The sequence below is a fragment of the Oncorhynchus masou genome, chromosome 28, assembly GCF_036934945.1.
Source record: "Oncorhynchus masou masou isolate Uvic2021 chromosome 28, UVic_Omas_1.1, whole genome shotgun sequence".
Classification (NCBI taxonomy): Eukaryota; Metazoa; Chordata; class Actinopteri; order Salmoniformes; family Salmonidae; genus Oncorhynchus; species Oncorhynchus masou.
This window is the reverse complement of record NC_088239.1, coordinates 2073081-2096963: the sequence shown is the minus strand read 5'-3', so window position 1 is coordinate 2096963 and position 23883 is coordinate 2073081. Positions and strand designations below refer to the sequence as shown.

The 23883-nt window shown below is 45.7% G+C and overlaps 1 protein-coding gene across 1 annotated transcript in view; it reads right to left on the bottom strand.

Annotated features, from left to right (window-relative positions):
* Positions 1-2731: 2731 nt before the first annotated feature.
* LOC135517097 (tetratricopeptide repeat protein 21B-like) overlaps positions 2732-23883 on the bottom strand; it is an 87511-nt gene continuing 66359 nt past the window's right edge. The window contains exons 24-29 of the mRNA XM_064941120.1: positions 10834-11047; positions 10129-10224; positions 9062-9190; positions 7937-8057; positions 7313-7380; positions 2732-4640 (exon numbers count right to left, since the gene is read on the bottom strand). Coding sequence (XP_064797192.1) covers positions 4563-4640; positions 7313-7380; positions 7937-8057; positions 9062-9190; positions 10129-10224; positions 10834-11047 — 706 coding nt within the window. The 3' untranslated portion in view covers positions 2732-4562. The remainder of the gene's footprint in view (positions 4641-7312; positions 7381-7936; positions 8058-9061; positions 9191-10128; positions 10225-10833; positions 11048-23883) is intronic.

The window sequence follows — 23883 nt, the reverse complement described above, 5'->3', positions numbered from 1 at the left end:
AATCTGTGTGTTTTGACTACAAACTGCTTGTCATTTGTTTTGGTAAATATGGTGGATTCCTGTGGTTTATTATTCAGTTAAATTACCACTTTAAGACCAGTGTAACAGTACCGTCATTCCCTCACAGCTCATTAAAAACAGTTTACCAAGAGTGGCGCCCCTCTGTCGCTGTGAAACAGACGTGCTTACTATACAATAGTGACTACTGAATGGGGATCTGGGAGATCGCTAGAGAATGTTACTGACAGATTATCGGAGGAGCAAGAGAATAGAATGCCTCAAGGAAAACACTGGTTCTTAGAATAGAACCTGGGTGGCTGCTCTAGATTATAAATATGAGGACATTTCTTCACTCTTTTGGAGAGAAGTGCAGCAATTAAATACAATACAATACCATACAATACACAGAGCAGACTGACCACAGTGAGACCGTAAGGAAAGGACCTGACAGGAGACCGTTAGGAAAGGACCTGACCGTTAGGAAAGGATCTGACAGGAGACAGTTAGGAAAGGAACTGACCGATAGGAAATTACCTGACAGGAGACCGTTAGGAAAGGACCTGACCGTTAGGAAAGGACCTGACAGGAGACCGTTAGGAAAGGAACTGACCGTTAGGAAAGGATCTGACAGGAGACAGTTAGGAAAGGAACTGACCGATAGGAAATTACCTGACAGGAGACCGTTAGGAAAGGACCTGACCGTTAGGAAAGGACCTGACAGGAGACCGTTAGGAAAGGAACTGACCGTTAGGAAAGGACCTGACAGGAGACCGTTAGGAAAGGAACTGACCGATAGGAAAGGACCTGACCATTAGGAAAGGACTTGACAGGAGACCGTTAGGAAAGGACCTGACAGGAGACCGTTAGGAAAGGACCTGACAGGAGACCGTTAGGAAAGGACCTGACAGGAGACCGTTAGGAAAGGACCTGACAGGAGACCGTTAGGAAAGGACCTGACCGTTAGGAAAGGACCTGACCGTTAGGAAAGGACCTGACCGTTAGGAAAGGACCTGACAGGAGACCGTTAGGAAAGGACCTGACCGTTAGGAAAGGACCTGACAGGAGACCATAAGGAAAGAACCTGACCGTTAGGAAAGGACCTGACCGTTAGGAAAGGACCTGACCGTTAGGAAAGGACCTGACAGGAGACAGTTAGGAAAGGACCTGACCGTTAGGAAAGGACCTGACAGGAGACCGTTAGGAAAGGACCTGACCGTTAGGAAAGGACCTGACAGGAGACCGTTAGGAAAGGACCTGACCGTTAGGAAAGGACCTGACCGTTAGGAAAGGACCTGACCGTTAGGAAAGGACCTGACAGGAGACCGTTAGGAAAGGACCTGACCGTTAGGAAAGGACCTGACAGGAGACCATAAGGAAAGAACCTGACCGTTAGGAAAGGACCTGACCGTTAGGAAAGGACCTGACCGTTAGGAAAGGACCTGACAGGAGACAGTTAGGAAAGGACCTGACCGTTAGGAAAGGACCTGACAGGAGACCGTTAGGAAAGGACCTGACCGTTAGGAAAGGACCTGACAGGAGACCGTTAGGAAAGGACCTGACCGTTAGGAAAGGACCTGACCGTTAGGAAAGAACCTGACTGTTAGGAAAGAACCTGACCGTTAGGAAAGGACCTGACAGGAGACCGTTAGGAAAGGACCTGACAGGAGACCGTTAGGAAAGGACCTGACAGGAGACCGTTAGGAAAGAACCTGACTGTTAGGAAAGAACCTGACCGTTAGGAAAGGACCTGACCGTTAGGAAAGGACCTGACAGGAGACCGTTAGGAAAGGACCTGACAGTTAGGGAAGGACCTGACAGGAGACAGTTAGGAAAGGACCTGACAGGAGACCGTTAGGAAAGGACCTGACAGGAGACCGTTAGGAAAGAACCTGACTGTTAGGAAAGGACCTGACCGTTAGGAAAGGACCTGACAGGAGACCGTTAGGAAAGGACCTGACCGTTAGGAAAGGACCTGACCGTTAGGAAAGGACCTGACAGGAGACCGTTAGGAAAGGACCTGACCGTTAGGAAAGGACCTGACAGGAGACCGTTAGGAAAGGACCTGACCGTTAGGAAAGGACCTGACCGTTAGGAAATGACCTGACCGTTAGGAAAGGACCTGACAGGAGACCGTTAGGAAAGAACCTGACTGTTAGGAAAGGACCTGACCGTTAGGAAAGGATTAAACATTGAATTTGTAGATTTAAAATATCCCTCCAGTGGCCAGGGTTGACCCATTTTAAGAAATGCCTTTGGTTGGTGGGTATAAAGTCTAACATCTTTGATGTGTTGATGAAGAATTTGTTCCAGGATATAATCACTGCCACCTGAGGTTAGCATAGGGCTAACACGTGTCATGTTATCTGATGGGATCAGCTACAATTTAGCATTTTGTCACTTGCAAGCAAATCAACGATTTAAATTGGCTGATTCACATTTTGAAACCGTTTACACATTTTAAATGGTTGCTTATCTTTGCAAGTATTGGCCCATAGTGTTTAGGAATGTGTTTCAAGCCAGGTCCATGTGTTGTGCCTAGCATCATGTCCTCCCACCGCCACCGTCAGCCTGTCGTAGGGGAGGCACACATCACCCCTGAGACACACACAGTCAGAACCACAACACTGAATCAATACCACGGTTAAATATCAGTCTGATAAACAGCATGGGGCCACTGAAGCACAGCCCGCAAACCTTTGGCGATCGACGCACTGACTTAAGAGACTTTTAGAATTCATTCTTTATTTTTATTTTTATTCTGATATGAATGCAATCATAAGGCCTTTAAAAAACCCAATAAATATACTTATATATATATATATCTATATATATGAAGTAAATATATGTTTGCAAAGTGTGCAAGTGGTTCAGCATTTGTAAAGTATTCAGACCCCTTTCCCTTTTCCACATTTAGTTACATTACAGCCGTATTATAACATTGATTCAGTTATTTTTTCTCCTCATCAATCTACATACAATACCCCATAACGACAAAGTGAAAAGAGTTGTTTTGTTTTAAATGTTTGCAATTTTATAAAAACTAAAAAACTGAAGTATCTTATTTACATAAGTATTCAGTCCCTTTGCCTATGAGACTCGATATTGAGCTCAGGTGCTTCCTGTTTCCATTGATCGTCCTTGAGATGATACTACAGCTTGGAGTCCACCTGTAGAAAATTAAATTGACTGGACATGGTTTGGAAAGGCACACACCTGTCTATATAAAGGTCCCACAGTTCCCATTGCATGTCAGAGCAAAAACCAAGCAGTGAGGTGGAAGGAATTGTTCGTAGAGCTCTGAGACAGGATTGTGTCGAGGCACAGATCTGGGGAAGGGCAACAAAACATGTCTGCAGCATTGAAGGTCCTCAAGAACACAGTGGCCTCCATCATTCTGAAATGGAGAAGTTTGGAACCCCCAAGACTCTTCTTTGAGCTGGCCGCCAAACTGAGCACTCGGGGGAGAAGGGCCTTGGTCAGGGAGGTGACCAAGAATCTGACAGAGTTCCTCTGGAGATGGGAAAACCTTCCAGAAGGACAACCATCTCTGCAGCACTCCACCAATCAGGCCTTTATGGTAGATTGGCCAGACGGAAGCCACTCCTCAGTAAAAGCACATGACAGCCCTGTTGGAGTTTGCCAAAAGACACCTAAAGGACTCTCAGGCAATGAGAAACAAGATTCTCTGGTCTGACGAAACCAAGATTGCACTCTTTGGCCTGAATGCCAAGTGTCACGTCTGGAGGAAACTTGGCACCATCTCTATGGTGAAGCATGTTGGTGGCAGCATCATGGTGAGGGGATGTTTTTAAGCAACAGGACAACGACCCTAAGCCCACAGCCAAGTTAACGCAGGAGTGGCTCTGTGAAAAGTCTCTGAATGTCCTTGAGTGGCCCAGCCAGAGTCTGGACTTGAACCTGATCAAACATCTCTGGAGAGACCTGAAAATAGCTGTGCAGCTTTGCTCCCCAACCAACCGAACAGAGCTTGAGAGGATCTGCAGAGAAGAATGGGAGAAACTCCCCAAATACAGGTGTGCCAAGCTTGTAGCGTCATACCCAAGAAGACTTGAAGCTGTAAACTCTGATAAAGTTGCTACAAGAAAGTCCTGAGTAAAGTGTCTGAATACTTCTGTAAATGTTTATTTTATGCAAACATTAAAAAAAATCTGTTTTTGCTTTTTTGTTATGGGGTATTGTGTGTAGATTGATGATGAAACAAACAAACAATTGAATTAATTGTAGAATAAGGCTGAAATGTAACAAAATGTGGACTCAGTCAAGGTGTCTGAATAATTTCCTAAAGCACTGTATAAACATTCAAACAGATAGTTTTACATTACAGAACATGTTCACATGTTTTAAAATTCCACAGGGGAAAAAACTATAAATAAAAGTAGCATAGTATTTGCATATCTCAAGTGCAGAACAGTATATCTAGAACAAAGCACTTGATTTGATAAAGACAAAGTTCCCCATAGTTCCTTGGAGCATTGTGCCATGTCGATATGTTTCAGGTCACTAGTGGTCAGAGACATGGAGGGTTAATCCCGGGCTGAGGTTCAGGGTCGGAGAGCAGCGCGGGCTCTCTCTAGGATCTCTGTCTGTATCAGAGGGTAGTCTGGGTGCTCTGTGAGGACCTGAGGGGGAACAGGCAGTTCAGGTAAAACACTCTCTCACTACACTGATCCTTAATCAATCATCCTTATCCTCTAAACTAAACTAAGTCCTTTCCAATATTTCCAGTAGTGATAGCCTGGTACCAGATCTGTTAGTGCTGTCTGACGGGGTGGTACTAAGACAGTAGGTGTTGAATAGCCTGGTACCAGATCTGTTAGTGCTGTCTGACAGGATGGTACTAAGACAGGAGGCGTTGAATAGCCTGGTACCAGATCTGTTAGTGCTGTCTGACAGGGTGGTACTAAGACAGTAGGTGTTGAATAGCCTGGTACCAGATCTGTTAGTGCTGTCTGACAGGGTGGTACTAAGACAGTAGGTGTTGAATAGTCTGGTACCAGATCTGTTAGTGCTGTCTGACAGGGTGGTACTAAGACAGTAGGTGTTGAATAGCCTGGTACCAGATCTGTTAGTGCTGTCTGACAGGGTGGTACTAAGACAGTAGGTGTTGAATAGTCTGGTACCAGATCTGTTAGTGCTGTCTGACAGGGTGGTACTAAGACAGTAGGTGTTGAATAGTCTGGTACCAGATCTGTTAGTGCTGTCTGACAGGGTGGTACTAAGACAGTAGGTGTTGAATAGCCTGGTACCAGATCTGTTAGTGCTGTCTGACAGGGTGGTACTAAGACAGTAGGTGTTGAATAGCCTGGTACCAGATCTGTTAGTGCTGTCTGACAGGGTGGTACTAAGACAGTAGGTGTTGAATAGTCTGGTACCAGATCTGTTAGTGCTGTCTGACGGGGTGGTACTAAGACAGTAGGTGTTGAATAGCCTGGTACCAGATCTGTTAGTGCTGTCTGACAGGGTGGTACTAAGACAGTAGGTGTTGAATAGTCTGGTACCAGATCTGTTAGTGCTGTCTGACGGGGTGGTACTAAGACAGTAGGTGTTGAATAGCCTGGTACCAGATCTGTTAGTGCTGTCTGACAGGGTAGTACTAAGACAGTAGGTGTTGAATAGCCTGGTACCAGATCTGTTAGTGCTGTCTGACAGGGTGGTGCTAAGACAGTAGGTGTTGAATAGCCTGGTACCAGATCTGTTAGTGCTGTCTGACAGGGTGGTACTAAGACAGTAGGTGTTGAATAGCCTGGTACCAGATCTGTTAGTGCTGTCTGACAGGGTGGTACTAAGACAGTAGGTGTTGAATAGCCTGGTACCAGATCTGTTAGTGCTGTCTGACAGGGTAGTACTAAGACAGTAGGTGTTGAATAGCCTGGTACCAGATCTGTTAGTGCTGTCTGACAGGGTGGTGCTAAGACAGTAGGTGTTGAATAGCCTGGTACCAGATCTGTTAGTGCTGTCTGATGGGGTGGTACTAAGACAGTAGGTGTTGAATAGCCTGGTACCAGATCTGTTTGTGCTGTCTGACAGGGTGGTACTAAGACAGTAGGTGTTGAATAGCCTAGTACCAGATCTGTTAGTGCTGTCTGATGGGGTGGTACTAAGACAGTAGGTGTTGAATAGCCTGGTACCAGATCTGTTAGTGCTGTCTGATGGGGTGGTACTAAGACAGTAGGTGTTGAATAGTCTGGTACCAGATCTGTTAGTGCTGTCTGACGGGGTGGTACTAAGACAGTAGGTGTTGAATAGCCTGGTACCAGATCTGTTAGTGCTGTCTGACAGGGTGGTACTAAGACAGTAGGTGTTGAATAGCCTGGTACCAGATCTGTTAGTGCTGTCTGACAGGGTGGTACTAAGACAGTAGGTGTTGAATAGCCTGGTACCAGATCTGTTAGTGCTGTCTGATGGGGTGGTACTAAGACAGTAGGTGTTGAATAGCCTGGTACCAGATCTGTTAGTGCTGTCTGACAGGGTGGTACTAAGACAGTAGGTGTTGAATAGCCTGGTACCAGATCTGTTTGTGCTGTCTGACAGGGTGGTACTAAGACAGTAGGTGTTGAATAGCCTGGTACCAGATCTGTTAGTGCTGTCTGATGGGGTGGTACTAAGACAGTAGGTGTTGAATAGTCTGGTACCAGATCTGTTAGTGCTGTCTGACGGGGTGGTACTAAGACAGTAGGTGTTGAATAGCCTGGTACCAGATCTGTTTGTGCTGTCTGACAGGGTGGTACTAAGACAGTAGGTGTTGAATAGCCTGGTACCAGATCTGTTTGTGCTGTCTGACAGGGTGGTACTAAGACAGTAGGTGTTGAATAGCCTGGTACCAGATCTGTTAGTGCTGTCTGACAGGGTGGTACTAAGACAGTAGGTGTTGAATAGCCTGGTACCAGATCTGTTAGTGCTGTCTGACAGGGTGGTACTAAGACAGTAGGTGTTGAATAGCCTGGTACCAGATCTGTTAGTGCTGTCTGACAGGGTGGTACTAAGACAGTAGGTGTTGAATAGCCTGGTACCAGATCTGTTAGTGCTGTCTGACAGGGTGGTACTAAGACAGTAGGTGTTGAATAGCCTGGTACCAGATCTGTTTGTGCTGTCTGATGGGGTGGTACTAAGACAGTAGGTGTTGAATAGCCTGGTACCAGATCTGTTAGTGCTGTCTGACAGGGTGGTACTAAGACAGTAGGTGTTGAATAGCCTGGTACCAGATCTGTTAGTGCTGTCTGACAGGGTGGTACTAAGACAGTAGGTGTTGAATAGCCTAGGCTACAGTAGTAATATCATCCACAGTACAGACCTTGTGACAAACCTCTATGGTCTCGGTGTACTGCTTGAACTTCAGGTAGTTGAAGGCCAGTCTGAAACCTGAACGGAAGAAGGGACACAACCAATAACATTACAGACCTTTAAACCTTGAAAAAGGTGCACTATGCTGACATCACTTCTCCATTTCCTGGTTGCAAAAATGATAATAGTTCACCTAATTTCAGTTTGTGACAAAACAAGCAAGTATAGTCTAGAAAATCATTGTACCATCTAAACTGCTGTGAAACATATTTTGCATAACCAAAAATAATGTATTTTCAGCTGTTTGAAGTTGATGTACAAAACCGAAAGGAAAAGATACAAAACGAAACTTAAGAATGGGAAGCATAGAAATAGCACACATAGAACATATCTACAGATTATTAGAATGGTTTTCAATGAGAATGACAGATCTATAACACATAGAACAGATCTACAGATTGTTAGACTGGCTTTCAATGAGAATGACAGATCTATAACACATAGAACAGATCTACAGATTATTAGACTGGTTTTCAATGTGAATGACAGATCTATGACGTAAATGTCTATGTGAATTTGGTCGGGTCGCCCAAAAAGTGAGAAAATGCAGCTTTAAGGGTGTCCACAGACTCACCCACGCTGGGGTTGACTCTGTTAGTGTAGAGCCAGGCGTGATCGTAGAACACTGATGCATCATGGTACGAATGTTCCTTCTCCCTGATGTAGCCCATGTACTCATACGCTCTGCTGCACGACTACAAACACATACATTACATACTCACTACTACACTACTGTCTACACTAATACACACTACTGTCTACACTAAAACACACTACTGTCTACACTAATACACACTACTGTCTACACTAATACACACTACTGTCTACACTAATACACACTACTGTCTACACTAATACACACTACTGTCTACACTAATACACACTACTGTCTACACTAATACACACTACTGTCTACACTAATACACACTACTGTCTACACTAATACACACTACTGTCTACACTAATACACACTACTGTACACACTACTGTCTACACTAATACACACTACTGTCTACACTAATACACACTACTGTCTACACTAATACACACTACTGTTGACACTAATACACACTACTGTCTACACTAATACACACTACTGTACACACAAATACACACTACTGTCTACACTAATACACACTACTGTCTACACTAATACACACTACTATACACACGAATACACACTACTGTCTACACTAATACACACTACTGTCTACACTAATACACACTACTGTCTACACTAATACACACTACTGTCTACACTAACACACACTAATACACACTACTGTACACACTAATACACACTACTGTCTACACTAATACACACTACTGTCTACACTAAAACACACTACTGTCTACACTAAAACACACTACTGTCTACACTAAAACACACTACTGTCCACACTAATACACAGTACTGTCTACACTAATACACACGACTGTCTACACTAATACACACTAATACACACTACTGTCTACACTAATACACACTACCGTCTACACTAATACACACTACCGTCTACACTAATACACACTACACACTAATACCATACAGCTCATCTTACACTGACACCTCAGACTCTGCTGGCTGGCTGTGTGCGTCTCCGTCCGTCCATCTGTCACTGTCTCTCTCTGTGTGTGTGTGTGTGTGTGTGTGTGTGTGTGTGTGTGTGTGTGTGTGTGTGTGTGTGTGTGTATGTACCTGGTTGTATTTAATACAACGTTGCAGTAGATCACAGGCGATATCATACTTCCCAGACTTGATGTAAACATCAGCCAGCAGCAACCAGGCTGTCTCCAGGTCCTCTGACAGCTCCCAGCTCCACTCCACCTGTACAATAACCATGTATAATACTGGAGTCCTCCAGGGCCCGGTTCTAGGCCCTCTGGAGTCCTCCAGGGCTCTGTTCTAGGCCCTCTGGAGTCCTCCAGGGCTCTGTTCTAGGCCCTCTGGAGTCCTCCAGGGCTCTGTTCTAGGCCCTCTGGAGTCCTCCAGGGCTCTGTTCTAGGCCCTCTGGAGTCCTCCAGGGCTCTGTTCTAGGCCCTCTGGAGTCCTCCAGGGCTCTGTTCTAGGCCCTCTGGAGTCCTCCAGGGCTCTGTTCTAGGCCCTCTGGAGTCCTCCAGGGCTCTGTTCTAGGCCCTCTGGAGTCCTCCAGGGCTCTGTTCTAGGCCCTCTGGAGTCCTCCAGGGCTCTGTTCTAGGCCCTCTGGAGTCCTCCAGGGCTCTGTTCTAGGCCCTCTGGAGTCCTCCAGGGCTCTGTTCTAGGCCCTCTGGAGTCCTCCAGGGCTCTGTTCTAGGCCCTCTGGAGTCCTCCAGGGCTCTGTTCTAGGCCCTCTGGAGTCCTCCAGGGCTCTGTTCTAGGCCCTCTGGAGTCCTCCAGGGCTCTGTTCTAGGCCCTCTGGAGTCCTCCAGGGCTCGGTTCTAGGCCCTCTGGAGTCCTCCAGGGCTCGGTTCTAGGCCCTCTGGAGTCCTCCAGGGCTCGGTTCTAGGCCCTCTGGAGTCCTCCAGGGCTCGGTTCTAGGCCCTCTGGAGTCCTCCAGGGCTCGGTTCTAGGCCCTCTGGAGTCCTCCAGGGGCTCGGTTCTAGGCCCTCTGGAGTCCTCCAGGGGCTCAGTTCTAGGCCCTCTGGAGTCCTCCAGGGGCTCGGTTCTAGGCCCTCTGGAGTCCTCCAGGGCTCTGTTCTAGGCCCTCTCCTCTGACTGTCTCTGAGTGTCTGCTAAGCTGCAGGACCAACATGTAAATCTACAAGAGTCCTAGTAAAAAAGTCTACCTTGGTGAGCCTCTTGAGCTGGTTCCTGGCCCGAGGAGTTTGTTTTAGTAGCATGAAGGCCTGGCCCATCGCCAGCAAGTAGGGGACGTTGTTCACCTGAGAGAAGAAGGTACAGGAGAAGGAGGTGGTGAAGGTACAGGAGGAGGAGGTGAAGGAGGGGGAGGAGAAAGAGGAAACCCTACCTGAGTAGAGGCCAGCTCAGTGAAGGGGGTCCTACCTGAGTAGAGGCCAGCTCAGTGAAGAAGGTCCTACCTGAGTAGAGTCCAGCTCAGTGAAGGGGGTCCTACACGAGTAGAGGCCAGCTCAGTGAAGGGGGTCCTACCTGAGTAGAGGCCAGCTCAGTGAAGGGGGTCCTACTTGAGTAGAGGCCAGCTCAGTGAAGGGGGTCCTACCCGAGTAGAGGCCAGCTCCGTGAAGGGGGTCCTACCCGAGTAGAGGCCAGCTCCGTGAAGGGGGTCCTACCCGAGTAGAGGCCAGCTCAGTGAAGGGGGTCCTACCTGAGTAGAGTCCAGCTCAGTGAAGGGGGTCCTACCTGAGTAGAACCAGCTCAGTGAAGGGGGTCCTACCTGAGTAGAACCAGCTCAGTGAAGGGGGTCCTACCTGAGTAGACACCAGCTCAGTGACGGGGGTCCTACCTGAGTAGAGGCCAGCTCAGTGAAGGGGGTCCTACCTGAGTAGAGGCCAGCCCAGTGAAGGAGGTCCTACCTGAGTAGAGGCCAGCTCAGTGAAGGCCTGCAGGGCTCTCTGGATGTGTTTGGGGTCTCTGGTGGCCATGAGGCAGAGGTTGACCAGCAAGGTGATTCTGTCTGACCGCTGACCTCCTGATGACCCATGACGTGGGCGGAACTCCTTCACCAGGTTCTGAGCCGTGGCCACGCCCACCTGCTCTCTGTGCTCAGCCCCGCCCAGCTGGCTCATACTGACCAATCAGAGAGGAGAACAGACGTAAACATTTTATATCATGTATTATTATGAATAGCTGAAGTATCTCAATCAGGAACAATCAAACTAGTCAACATGGTATAGGAAGTATACATCCTAATATCCTCTATCCCAGACTGTCCTCATTGGAGGAGACAACATCAACTCAAATGTTATTTGTCACATGCGCCGAATACAACAGGTGTAGACATTACAGTGAAATGCTTACTGACAAGCCCTTAACCTCTCTGGGATATGTGGGACACTAGCGTCGCACAAGCCAGGGGAAATGCAGAGCGCCAAATTCAAATACATTTCTAAATTAAATCACACAGGCACGATAGCAAATTAAAGTTGCACTCGTGAATCCAGCCAACATGTCAGATTTCCAAAAGGCTTTTCGGCGAAAGCATACAAAGCTATTATCTGAGGATAGCAGCTCCATAAACAAAGAGAAAAACCATATTTCAACCCTGCAGGCGCGACACAAAACACAGAAATAAAAATATAATTCATGCCTTACCTTTGACGAGCTTCTTTTGTTGGCACTCCAATATGTCCCATAAACATCACAAATGGTCCTTTTGTTCGATTAATTCCGTTGATATATATCCAAAATGTAAATGTATTTGTTGCGTTTGATTCAGAAAAACACCGGTTCCAACTTGCTCAACATGACTACAAAATATCTCAAAAGTTACCTGTAAACTTTAACAAAACATTTCAAGCTAGTTTTGTAATACAACTTTAGGTATTTTTTAACGTAAATAACCGCTAAAATTGAAGACCCGGATGATCTGTGTTCAATACAGGAGAAAAACAAACTGTAGCTAGCTTTCTGGTCACGCGCCTCTATCTAATAGGAAAAAATCAAGTGACCCTCGTTCAAGATGGCCGTACTTCTTCATTACACAAAGGAAAAACCTCAACCAATTTCTAAAGACTGTTGACATCCAGTGGAAGCGATAGGAACTGCAAGAAGGTCCCATAGAAATCTGGATTCCCAATGAAAAATGAGTGACCTCAAAAAAATATATATCTGAATGGTTTGTCCTCTGGGTTTCGCCTGCTAAATAAGTTATGTTATTCTCACAGACATGATTCAAACAGTTTTAGAAACTTCAGAGTGTTTTCTATCCAAATCTACTAACAATATGCATATCTATGTTCTGGTGATGAGTAGCAGGCAGTTGAATTTGGGCATGCATTTCATCCGGACGTGAAAATACTGCCCCCTGTCACCAATAAGTTTTTATTTAAAGTTGTACTAAGTTTTCTTGTTTTTCAATCAACCAACAAAACACATTCCACATTCACAGATGTGACAGGCTTAAAAAAATAAAAATAAAAAGCCAAAAAATATAATGGTACATTTGAAAAAATTTAAATAAAATTAAAATGAAAGATTAAGAAAAATAAGTGTTTTTATTGTTATTTGACTTTGTCTATTTATTTTCCTTGGTGCAAATATACATACACACACACACACACACACACACACACACACACACACACACACACACACACACACACACACACACACACACACACACACACACACACACACACACACACACACACACACACACACAAACATACAGCAAAACGTTATGTTTGGCGTAAAAGCAACACAGCTCATCACCCTGACCACACCATCCCCACTGTCAAACATGGTGGTAGCAGCATCATGGTTTGGGCCTGCTTTTCTTCAGCATGGACAGGGAAGATGGTTAAAATTGATGGGAAGATGGATGGAGCCAAATACAGGACCATTCTGGAAGAAAACCTGATGGAGTCTGCAAAAGACCTGAGACTGGGACGGAGATTTGTCTTCCAACAAGACAATGATCCAAAACATAAAGCAAAATCTACAATGGAATGGTTCAAAAATAAACATATCCAGGTGTTAAAATGGCCAAGTCAAAGTCCAGACCTGAATCCAAAAGAGAATCTGTGGAAAGAACTGAAAACTGCTGTTCACAAATGCTCTCCATCCAACCTCACTGAGCTCGAGCTGTTTTGCAAGGAGGAATGGGAAAAAATTTCAGTCTCCCGATGTGCAAAACTGATAGAGACATACCCCAAGCGACTTACAGCTGTAATCGCAGCAAAAGGTGGCGCTACAAAGTATTAACTTAAGGGGGCTGAATAATTTTGCACGCCCAATTTTTCAGTTTTTGATTTGTTAAAAAAGTTTGAAATATCCAATAAATGTCGTTCCACTTCATGATGGGTGTCCCACTTGTTGTTGATTCTTCACAAAAAAATACAGTTTTATATCTTTATGTTTGAAGCCTGAAATGTGGCAAAAGGTTGCAAAGTTCAAGGGGGGCGAATTCTTCCGCAAGGCACTTTACATACATTTCTCTAGTCACCCCGTTCACTCTGTCCAGTTTGAAATATAGTTGAGTAGTGGAGACCAGAGTCTATCAAACTTGGGCTGTCTCTTGTGGAGGTCATAAGTGAGCTTTTCAAGAGGGAGAAAGTCAACAATCTGGTCAATTCACATTTTAAATGTAGGAGGGGTATTAGAGGCCCACAATAGAAGAATACAGAAAAGTATGTAATAGCAAAGTATGTAATAGTCATAAGCAAATTTTCTCTGTCAGGATCAAGAACAAAGTCCTGCTGGGCATTAAGAAGATAGATACACGGGGTCATATCAAACTGTACCTCTAGTATTTTCTGTGCAGCAGTATGTATAGATTGCCAGAATCTGGCAATCTCCCTACAGCTCCAAAATACATGCATATAGGTTCCACTTTCAGAGGTACATCTTTTACAGTTAGGAGACATGTCTGTTTTCATTCTATGGAGTCTCAAAGGAGTATAATAACATTTGTACAACAATTTGTAATTAGATTCAGAAAGGACTCTATAGATGTAAGATATTTTGCCTTTAATGGATTGTGCTGTGACAAGAAGGGTTTCAACTTCATTCAACTGAGTTCTAAACCTCCTCTTGGAGGTAAATGAGGAAATTACATGTCTAATTTGAAGATATTTAAAAAAAATGGATCATGGCACATCGAATTCCTTTCTTGAAAGGATTTCAGTGTAGTGGTTTTCTGATGAAATAGGTCTGAAAAGGTCCTGATTTCTAGAGTATGCCAAAGATTAAAGTTGGCATCCCTCAGGGCTTTTGGCAAGTCTGGGTTGCCTACTATAGGCGAGTGAGAACATATTTGGGAGGAAATGCCCAGGTATTTCTTACAGTCCCTCCACGCTAGTAGGGTGCTGTAAATCACAAAGGTTTTGGCTATGTTGCCCACTTCACTAAAGTTATTAACCTCTTGAAACTCCCCATCCCGGATCCGGGATTGTGACTAAGCCTCAGGCTCATTAGCATAACGCAACGTTAACGATTTCTGAAAATCGCAAATAAAATTAAAATAATGCGTTTGCTCTCAAGCTTAGCCTTTTCTTAACAACACTGTCATCTCAGATTTTCAAAATATGCTTTTGAACCATAGAAATTGACTAATTTGTGTAAGAGTATGCAAAGCTAGCATAGCATTTTGTGTAGCATGTAGCACGCAACATTTTCACAAAAGCCAGATAACCAAATAAACAAAATCATTTACCTTTGAAGAGCTTCTGATGTTTTCAATGAGGAGACTCCCAGCCACATACCAAATGCGCAGTGTTTCCTGAAAGCGTCTGTGTGTAGGAGAAATCGTTCCGTTTTCTACATTGCGCCTGGCTACCGAAACGAACCGAAAATGCAGTCACCTACAACGTGAAACTTTTTCCGGATTAACTACATAATATCGACCGAAACATGGCAAACGTTGTTTGGAATCAATCCTCAAGGTGTTTTTTCACATATCTCTTCATTGACATGCAGTTCATGGAAGCTTGCTTCTCTCTCTGTGCCCCATGGAAAAATACTGGCAGGTGACTTTTGCGCACCAATTTCGGCGCAGGACACCGGGCGGACACGTGGTAAATGTGGTCTCTTATGGTCAATCTTCCAACGATCTGCCTACAAATACGTCATAATGCTGCAGACACCTTGGGGAAACGACAGAAAGGGCAGACTCATTCCTCTTGCGTTCACAGCCATATAAGGAGATCATGAAAGACAGAGCCTCAAAAATCCTTGTCATTTCCTGGATGCCAAGTCATCTTGGTTTTGCCTGAAGCTCACGTTAAAGGGCACGCACAGAGAAGATATTTGTATTTCTGGACACGTCAGAGTGTTTTCTTTCGAACAGTAGCAATTATATGCATAGTCGAGCATCTTTTTGTGACAAAATATCTTGTTTAAAACGGGAACGTTTTTCTTCCAAAAATGAAATAGCGCCACCATAAGTGTAAGAGGTTAATGAATATAATTGAGCTTAAGGGCAATGAACCACAGGATTGGGCTTCTATCTGAATCCACGTTGACTCTTGTCTGTTTGTGATCCATGTTAGCATGTTGCGGATTTGGGCAGACCAGTAGTACAATTGAAGGGAGGGAAGGGCAAGACCACCCTTAGATTCAGGTTTCGATTTTTTTTTATTGCCCCATATAAATTTGGTGATGCTTTGGTTAGTTGTTTTGAAGAAGGAAACTGGGAGATGGGAGCATCTGAAATAAGTAGTTCAGTCTAGGGAGGACGTTCATACTGATGACATTAATTCTTCCTTCTAAGCTAATTGGGAGGGAGATCCAGGTTTGGAGATCGTTCTTGATTCGATCCAGGAGTGGAAGATAATTTTCCTTAAAAAGGCTATTCAGATCTGGTGTTATGAAGATCCCGAGGTATAGAAACCCCTGTGTTTTCCATTGGAAAGGACATAGTATCTTCATAGAGCTGGTGAGTGTAATATTGAGAGGGCAGACAGTGGATTTGTTCAAATTGATCTTATAACCTGAAAACTTGCCATACTGAGCAATTGTATCTAAAATGAGAGGGAGGGATTTCTCAGGGTTGGATATGTAGAGCAAGACATCATCCGCGTAAAGCGAAATCTTGTGCTGCAGGCCGCCTGCAGAAACACCCATAATACTTGGATTGCTCCTCATCAACTCTGCCAGAGGCTCCGCCCCCAACAAGTAGAGCAGGGGGGACAGCGAGCACCCTTGTCTTGTGCCCCGTTCCAGAGGGAATCTGTCAGTCCATTAGTAGTCACCATGGCATTTGGATGAGAGTATAGTGATTTGATCCATTTAATAACATTTGGGCCCATATTGAACTTTTCTAAGACTGAAAACAGAAAGCTCCACTCCATCCTGTCAAACGCCTTCTCAGCATCCAGTGAAGCCAGCAGGACAGGGGTCTTCTGTGCTTTTACTTGATCAATAATATCAAAAAGACGGCGAATGTTATCAGAAGAGTATCTGTCTCTAATAAATCCAGTTTGGTCCGCTTTTCTTATTTTGGGAAGAAGAGTGTTTAGTCTTTTGGCGAGCAATTTGGTAATTATTTTATAGTCGAAATCCAACAAGCTTATGGGCCGGAAGGACGAGCAGGATAGGGGGTCCTTGTCCTTTTTTAGCAACACTGTAATGCGGGCTGTGTACATCGAGTCTGGGAGAACTCCGTTTTTGCAAAAATCCTCCAGCATTGGCATGAAGATAGGGCGGAGCTGGGGCCAAAAGCTTTGTAGAACTCTCTGGGGAATCCATCTGGGCCTGGGGACTTATTAGGTGGCATGGAGGTAATTGCCTCCAGGATCTCCTCAGGAGTGAAGGGGGAGTTGAGATCTCCTTGGTCAGTCTCTGATAGTTTAGGTAGCGAGATTCCCTCTAGGAAAGAGTGGAGTTCTGCCTCCGTGTGTTTTCTCTCAGAGGTGTATAGTTTGCAGTAAAAATCATGAAAAGTTGAAATTTTTTGTGTGACCCGTCCTCTGCTGTTCGGATAGCCATGATTGTACGTTCTGACTGCTCCTTTTTAAATTGGTAAGCAAGCAATCTACTGGGCCTATTGCTATACTCATGGTATTTCTGTTTAGTAAAGAAAACCTTTTTTATATATATCCCAAGTGGAGTCCAAATTCAGTCTGGCTTTGGCTACTTTAAGATGAATCCAGGAGGTGCTGTCTGGGGATTGTTTATGTATTTTTTCACAGCATTCCAGCTCCCTCTCAAGATCTAGCCTGTGTGCTTCCATTGCGTTTTTCTTAGAGGAAGCATATGCGATTAGATGGCCTCTTAGTGTGGCTTTAGCAGCGTCCCACATTGTGGCCGGAGAAACAGGAGAATCTTTGTTGTCTTGTGTGTAGTTGTCTATCCATGTAGTTACCAATGTATGGAACGCTTCGTTTGATAGCATGGAGGTGTTGAATTTCCAGCTCTTTGACCTCGGGATGTTTTTGCAGAGGTCAAAGCGGAGGTGGACAAAGACGTGATCTGAAAGTGCTATGGGTCCGATTGTATATGTGGCTGAATTTATGAAACTTTTGGGATAAAAATGTAATCTATACGGGAGTAGGTGTTATGGACATTAGAGTAGTATGTATAGTCCATAGATGAGCTATTAGTCTCTCTCCAGATATCTATCAGTCCCATCTCTTTAGTAAGAGAGTTCAACATCTTTGCAGATCTAGGAGTTGTGGTGGGGACTTGAGATGATTTGTCTAGGGTTGGTTAAGGGTACAATTAAAATCTCCGGCCACCACGCCAAAGGAGACACAATGCTCATTGAACAGGGTTATCATTTTTGTCATGAAGGCAGGAGTATCTGTGTTAGGGGCGTATATGTTTAATATAGTAATTGGTTGACCATATAGTGACCCAGTTATCAAAATTAATCTCCCCTCCGGATCAGATATGTTTTTGTCAATGGAACATTTTTATGGATAAGTATGGCTGTGCCTCTACTGTTTGATTTGAAAGATGAGAAATACACCTGTCCCACCCGAGCTCTGCGGAGTTTGGCATGTTCAGCATCACAGAGGTGTGTCTCTTGTAATAGCGCAATGTCTGCTTTATCCTTTTTTAGAGCACATAGTATCTTTTTCGGGTTTTATTGCCCTAGACCATGGCAGTTACATGTCAGTAGATTTAGACGGCCATCTCGTTCAAGGGTCACGTGATCCACCAAGAAGTTTAAACCAACAATGAAGTTAAGAAAAAAATAAATAAAAAATAAATAAAATAAAAGTAACATAATTAAAGAGTAGCAGTAAAATAACAATAGCGAGGCTATATACAGGGGGTACCGGTACAGGGTCAATGTGGAGGCTATATACAGGGGGTACCAGTACAGAGTCAATGTGGAGGCTATATACAGGGGGTTACCGGTACAGAGTCAATGTGGAGGCTATATACAGGTGGTACCGGTACAGAGTCAATGTGGAGGCTATATACAGGGGGTACCAGTACAGAGTCAATGTGGAGGCTATATACAGGGGGTACTGGTAGAGAGTCAATATGGAGGCTATATACAGGGGGTACCGGTACAGAGTCAATGTGGAGGCTATATACAGGGGGTACCGGTACAGAGTCAATGTGGAGGCTATATACAGGGGGTACCGGTACAGAGTCAATGTGGAGGCTATATACAGGGGGTACCGGTACAGAGTCAATGTGGAGGCTATATACAGGGGGTACCGGTACAGAGTCAATGTGGAGGCTATATACAGGGGGTACAGAGTCAATGTGGAGGCTATATACAGGGGGTACTGGTACAGAGTCAATGTGGAGGCTATATACAGGGTATTACGGTACAGAGTCAATGTGGAGGCTATATACAGGGGGTACCGGTACAGAGTAAATGTGGAGGCTATAGACAGGGGGTACCGGCACAGAGTCAATGTGGAGGCTATATACAGGGGGTACCGGTACAGAGTCAATGTGGAGGCTATATAAAGGGGGTACCGGTACAGAGTCAATGTGGAGGCTATATACAGGGGGTACTGGTACAGAGTCAATGTGGAGGCTATATACAGGGGGTACCAGTACAGAGTCAATGTGGAGGCTATATACAGGGTGTATATACAGGGGGTACCAGTACAGAGTCAATGTGGAGGCTATATACAGGGGGTACCGGTACAGAGTCAATGTGGAGGCTATATACAGGGTGTACCGGTACAGAGTCAATATGGAGGCTATATACAGGGGGTACCGGTACAGAGTCAATGTGGAGGCTATATACAGGGGGTACCGGTACAGAGTCAATGTGGAGGCTATATACAGGGGGTACCGGTACATAGTCAATGTGGAGGCTATATACAGGGGGTACCGGTACAGAGTCAATGTGGAGGCTATATACAGGGGGTACCGGTACAGAGTCAATGTGGAGGCTATATACAGGGGGTACCAGTACAGAGTCAATGTGGAGGCTATATACAGGGGGTACCAGTACAGAGTCAATGTGGAGGCTATATACAGGGTGTTACTGTACAGAGTCAATGTGGAGGCTATATACAGGGTGTTATGGTACAGAGTCAATGTGGAGACTATATACAGGGTATTACGGTACAGAGTCAATGCGGAGGCTATATACAGGGTGTACCGGTACAGAGTCAATGTGGAGGCTATATACAGGGTGTTACTGTACAGAGTCAATGTGGAGGCTATATACAGGGTATTACGGTACAGAGTCAATGCGGAGGCTATATACAGGGTGTACCGGTACAGAGTCAATGTGGAGGCTATATACAGGGTGTTATGGTACAGAGTCAATGTGGAGACTATATACAGGGTATTACGGTACAGAGTCAATGTGGAGACTATATACAGGGTATTACGGTACAGAGTCAATGCGGAGGCTATATACAGGGTGTACCGGTACAGAGTCAATGTGGAGGCTATATACAGGGTGTTACGGTACAGAGTCAATGTGGAGGCTATATACAGGGTGTTACGGTACAGAGTCAATGTGGAGGCTATATACAGGGGTACCGGTACAGAGTCAATGTGGAGGCTATATACAGGGGGTACCGGTACAGAGTCAATGTGGAGGCTATATACAGGGGGTACCAGTACAGAGTCAATGTGGAGGCTATATACAGGGGGTACCAGTACAGAGTCAATGTGGAGGCTATATACAGGGGGTACCGGTACAGAGTCAATGTGGAGGCTATATACAGGGGGTACCAGTACAGAGTCAATGTGGAGGCTATATACAGGGGGTACCGGTACAGAGTCAATGTGGAGGCTATATACAGGGGGTACCGGTACAGAGTCAATGTGTGGGGGCACCGGTTAGACGAGGTAATGTGTACATGTGGGTAGAGTTATTAAAGTGACTTACGCATCAATAATAACAGAAAAGCAGCAGCGTAAAAGAGGAGGGGGGGGGGGGGGGGTCAATGCAAATAGTCCGGGTCCATTTGATTAGTGATGTACTGGGAACTTAAGCACTACCCTCTGGCCGAGCAGTTGCCATACCAGGGAGTTATGCAATCAGTCAGGATGCTCTCGATGGTGCAGCAGTAGAACTTTTTGAGGATCTGAGGACCCATGCCAAATCTTTTCAGTGTCCTGAGGGGGAATAGGTTTTGTCATGCCCTCTTCACGACTGTCTTGGTGTGCTTGGACCATGTTAGTTTGTTGGTGATGTGGACACCAAGGAACTTGAAGTGCTCAACCTGCTCCACTGCAGCCCCGTCGATGAGAATGGGGGCGTGCTCGGTCCTCCTTTTCCTGTAGTCCACAATCATCTCCTGAGTCTTGATCACGTTGAGGGAGAGGTTGTCCTGGCACCACACGGCCAGGTCTCTGACCTCCTCCCTATATGCGGTCTCGTCAATGTTGGTGGATGTTCCGGCGCCGACAGAGATGGCCGGCTCGCATCGTGTTCCTAGGAAACTATGCAGTTTTTTGTTTTTTTTACGTGTTATTTCTTACATTAGTACCTCAGGTCATCTTAGGTTTCATTACATACAGTCGAGAAGAACTACTGTATATAAGATCAGCGTCAACTCACCATCAGTACGACCAAGAATATGTTTTTCGCGACGCGGATCCTGTGTTCTGCCTTACAAACAGGACAACGGAATGGATCGCATGCAACGACCCAAAAAAACGACTCCAAAAAAGAGGGAAACGAGGCGGTCTTCTGGACAGACTACGGAGACGGGCACATCGTGCCCCACTTCCTAGCATTCTTCTTGCCAATGTCCAGTCTCTTGACAACAAGGTTGATGAAATCCGAGCAAGGGTAGCATTCCAGAGGGACATCAGAGACTGTAACGTTCTGTGCTTCACGGAAACAAGGCTCACTGGAGAGACGCTATCCGAAGCGGTGCAGCCAACGGGTGTCTCCACGCATCGCGCCGACAGAAACAAACACCTTTCTGGTAAGAAGAGGGGTGGGGGTGTATGCCTTATGGCTAACGAGGCATGGTGCGATGAAAGAAACATACAGGAACTCAAATCCTTCTGTTCACCTGATTTAGAATTCCTCACAATCAAATGTAGACCGCATTATCTACCAAGAGAATTCTCTTCAATTATAATCAAAGCCGTATATATCCCCCCCCAAGCAGACACATCGATGGCTCTGAACGAACTTTATTTAACTCTTTGCAAACTGGAAACCATTTATCCGGAGGCTGCATTCATTGTTGCTGGGGATTTTAACAAGGCTAATCTGAAAACAAGACTCCCTAAATTTTATCAGCATATCGATTGCGCAACCAGGGGCGGAAAAACCTTGGATCACTGTTACTCTAACTTCCGCGACGCATATAAGGCCCTGCCCTGCCCCCCTTTCGGAAAAGCTGACCACGACTCCATTTTGCTGATACCTGCCTACAGACAAAAACTAAAAAAAGAAGCTCCCACGCTGAGGTCTGCCCAACGCTGGTCCGACCAAGCTGACTCCACACTCCAAGACTGCTTCCATCACGTGGACTGGGACATGTTTCGTATTGCGTCAGATAACAACATTGACGAATACGCTGATTCGGTGTGCGAGTTCATTAGAACGTGCATTGAAGATGTCGTTCCCATAGCAACGATTAAAACATTCCCTAACCAGAAACCGTGGATTGATGGCAGCATTCGCGTGAAACTGAAAGCGCGAAACGCTGCTTTCAATCAGGGCAAGGTGTCTGGTAACATGACTGAATACAAACAGTGCAGCTATTCCCTCCGTAAGGCTATCAAACAAGCTAAGCGTCAGTACAGAGACAAAGTAGAATCTCAATTCAACGGCTCAGACACAAGAGGCATGTGGCAGGGTCTACAGTCAATCACGGACTACAGGAAGAAATCCAGCCCAGTCACGGACCAGGATGTCTTGCTCCCAGGCAGACTAAATAACTTTTTTGCCCGCTTTGAGGACAATACAGTGCCACTGACATGGCCTGCAAAGGAAACATGCGGTGTCTCCTTCACTGCAGCCGAGGTGAGTAAAACATTTAAACGTGTTAACCCTCGCATGGCTGCAGGCCCAGACGGCATCCCCAGCCGCGCCCTCAGAGCATGCGCAGACCAGCTGGCTGGTGTGTTTACGGACATATTCAATCAATCCCTATACCAGTCTGCTGTTCCCACATGCTTCAAGAGGGCCACCATTGTTCCTGTTCCCAAGAAAGCTAAGGTAACTGAGCTAAACGACTACCGCCCCGTAGCACTCACTTCCGTCATCATGAAGTGCTTTGAGAGACTAGTCAAGGACCATATCACCTCCACCCTACCTGACACCCTAGACCCACTCCAATTTGCTTACCGCCCAAATAGGTCCACAGACGATGCAATCTCAACCACACTGCACACTGCCCTAACCTATCTGGACAAGAGGAATACATATGTGAGAATGCTGTTCATCGACTACAGCTCGGCATTCAACACCATAGTACCCTCCAAGCTCGTCATCAAGCTCGAGACCCTGGGTCTCGACCCCGCCTTGTGCAACTGGGTACTGGACTTCCTGACGGGCCGCCCCCAGGTGGTGAGGGTAGGTAACAACATCTCCTCCCCGCTGATCCTCAACACTGGGGCCCCACAAGGGTGCGTTCTGAGCCCTCTCCTGTACTCCCTGTTCACCCACGACTGCGTGGCCACGCACGCCTCCAACTCAATCATCAAGTTTGCGGACGACACAACAGTGGTAGGCTTGATTACCAACAACGACGAGACGGCCTACAGGGAGGAGGTGAGGGCCCTCGGAGTGTGGCGTCAGGAAAATAACCTCACACTCAACGTCAACAAAACTAAGGAGATGATTGTGGACTTCAGGAAACAGCAGAGGGAACACCCCCTATCCACATCGATGGAACAGTAGTGGAGAGAGTAGCACGTTTTAAGTTCCTCGGCATACACATCACAGACAAACTGAATTGGTCCACTCACACAGACAGCATCGTGAAGAAGGCGCAGCAGCGCCGCTTCAACCTCAGGAGGCTGAAGAAATTCGGCTTGTCACCAAAAGCACTCACAAACTTATACAGATGCACAATCGAGAGCATCCTGGCGGGCTGTATCACCGCCTGGTACGGCAACTGCTCCGCCCTCAACCGTAAGGCTCTCCAGAGGGTAGTGAGGTCTGCACAACGCATCACCGGGGGCAAACTACCTGCCCTCCAGGACACCTACACCGCCCGATGTTACAGGAAGGTCATAAAGATCATCAAGGACATCAACCACCCGAGCCACTGCCTGTTCACCCCGCTATCATCCAGAAGGCGAGGTCAGTACAGGTGCATCAAAGCTGGGACCGAGAGACTGAAAAACAGCTTCTATCTCAAGGCCATCAGACTGTTAAACAGCCACCACTAACATTGAGTGGCTGCTGCCAACACACTAACACTGACTCAACTCCAGCCACTTTAATAATGGGAATTGATGGGAAATGATGTAAATATATCACTAGCCACTTTAAACAATGCTACCTTATATAATGTTACTTACCCTACATTATTCATCTCATATGCATACGTATATACTGTACT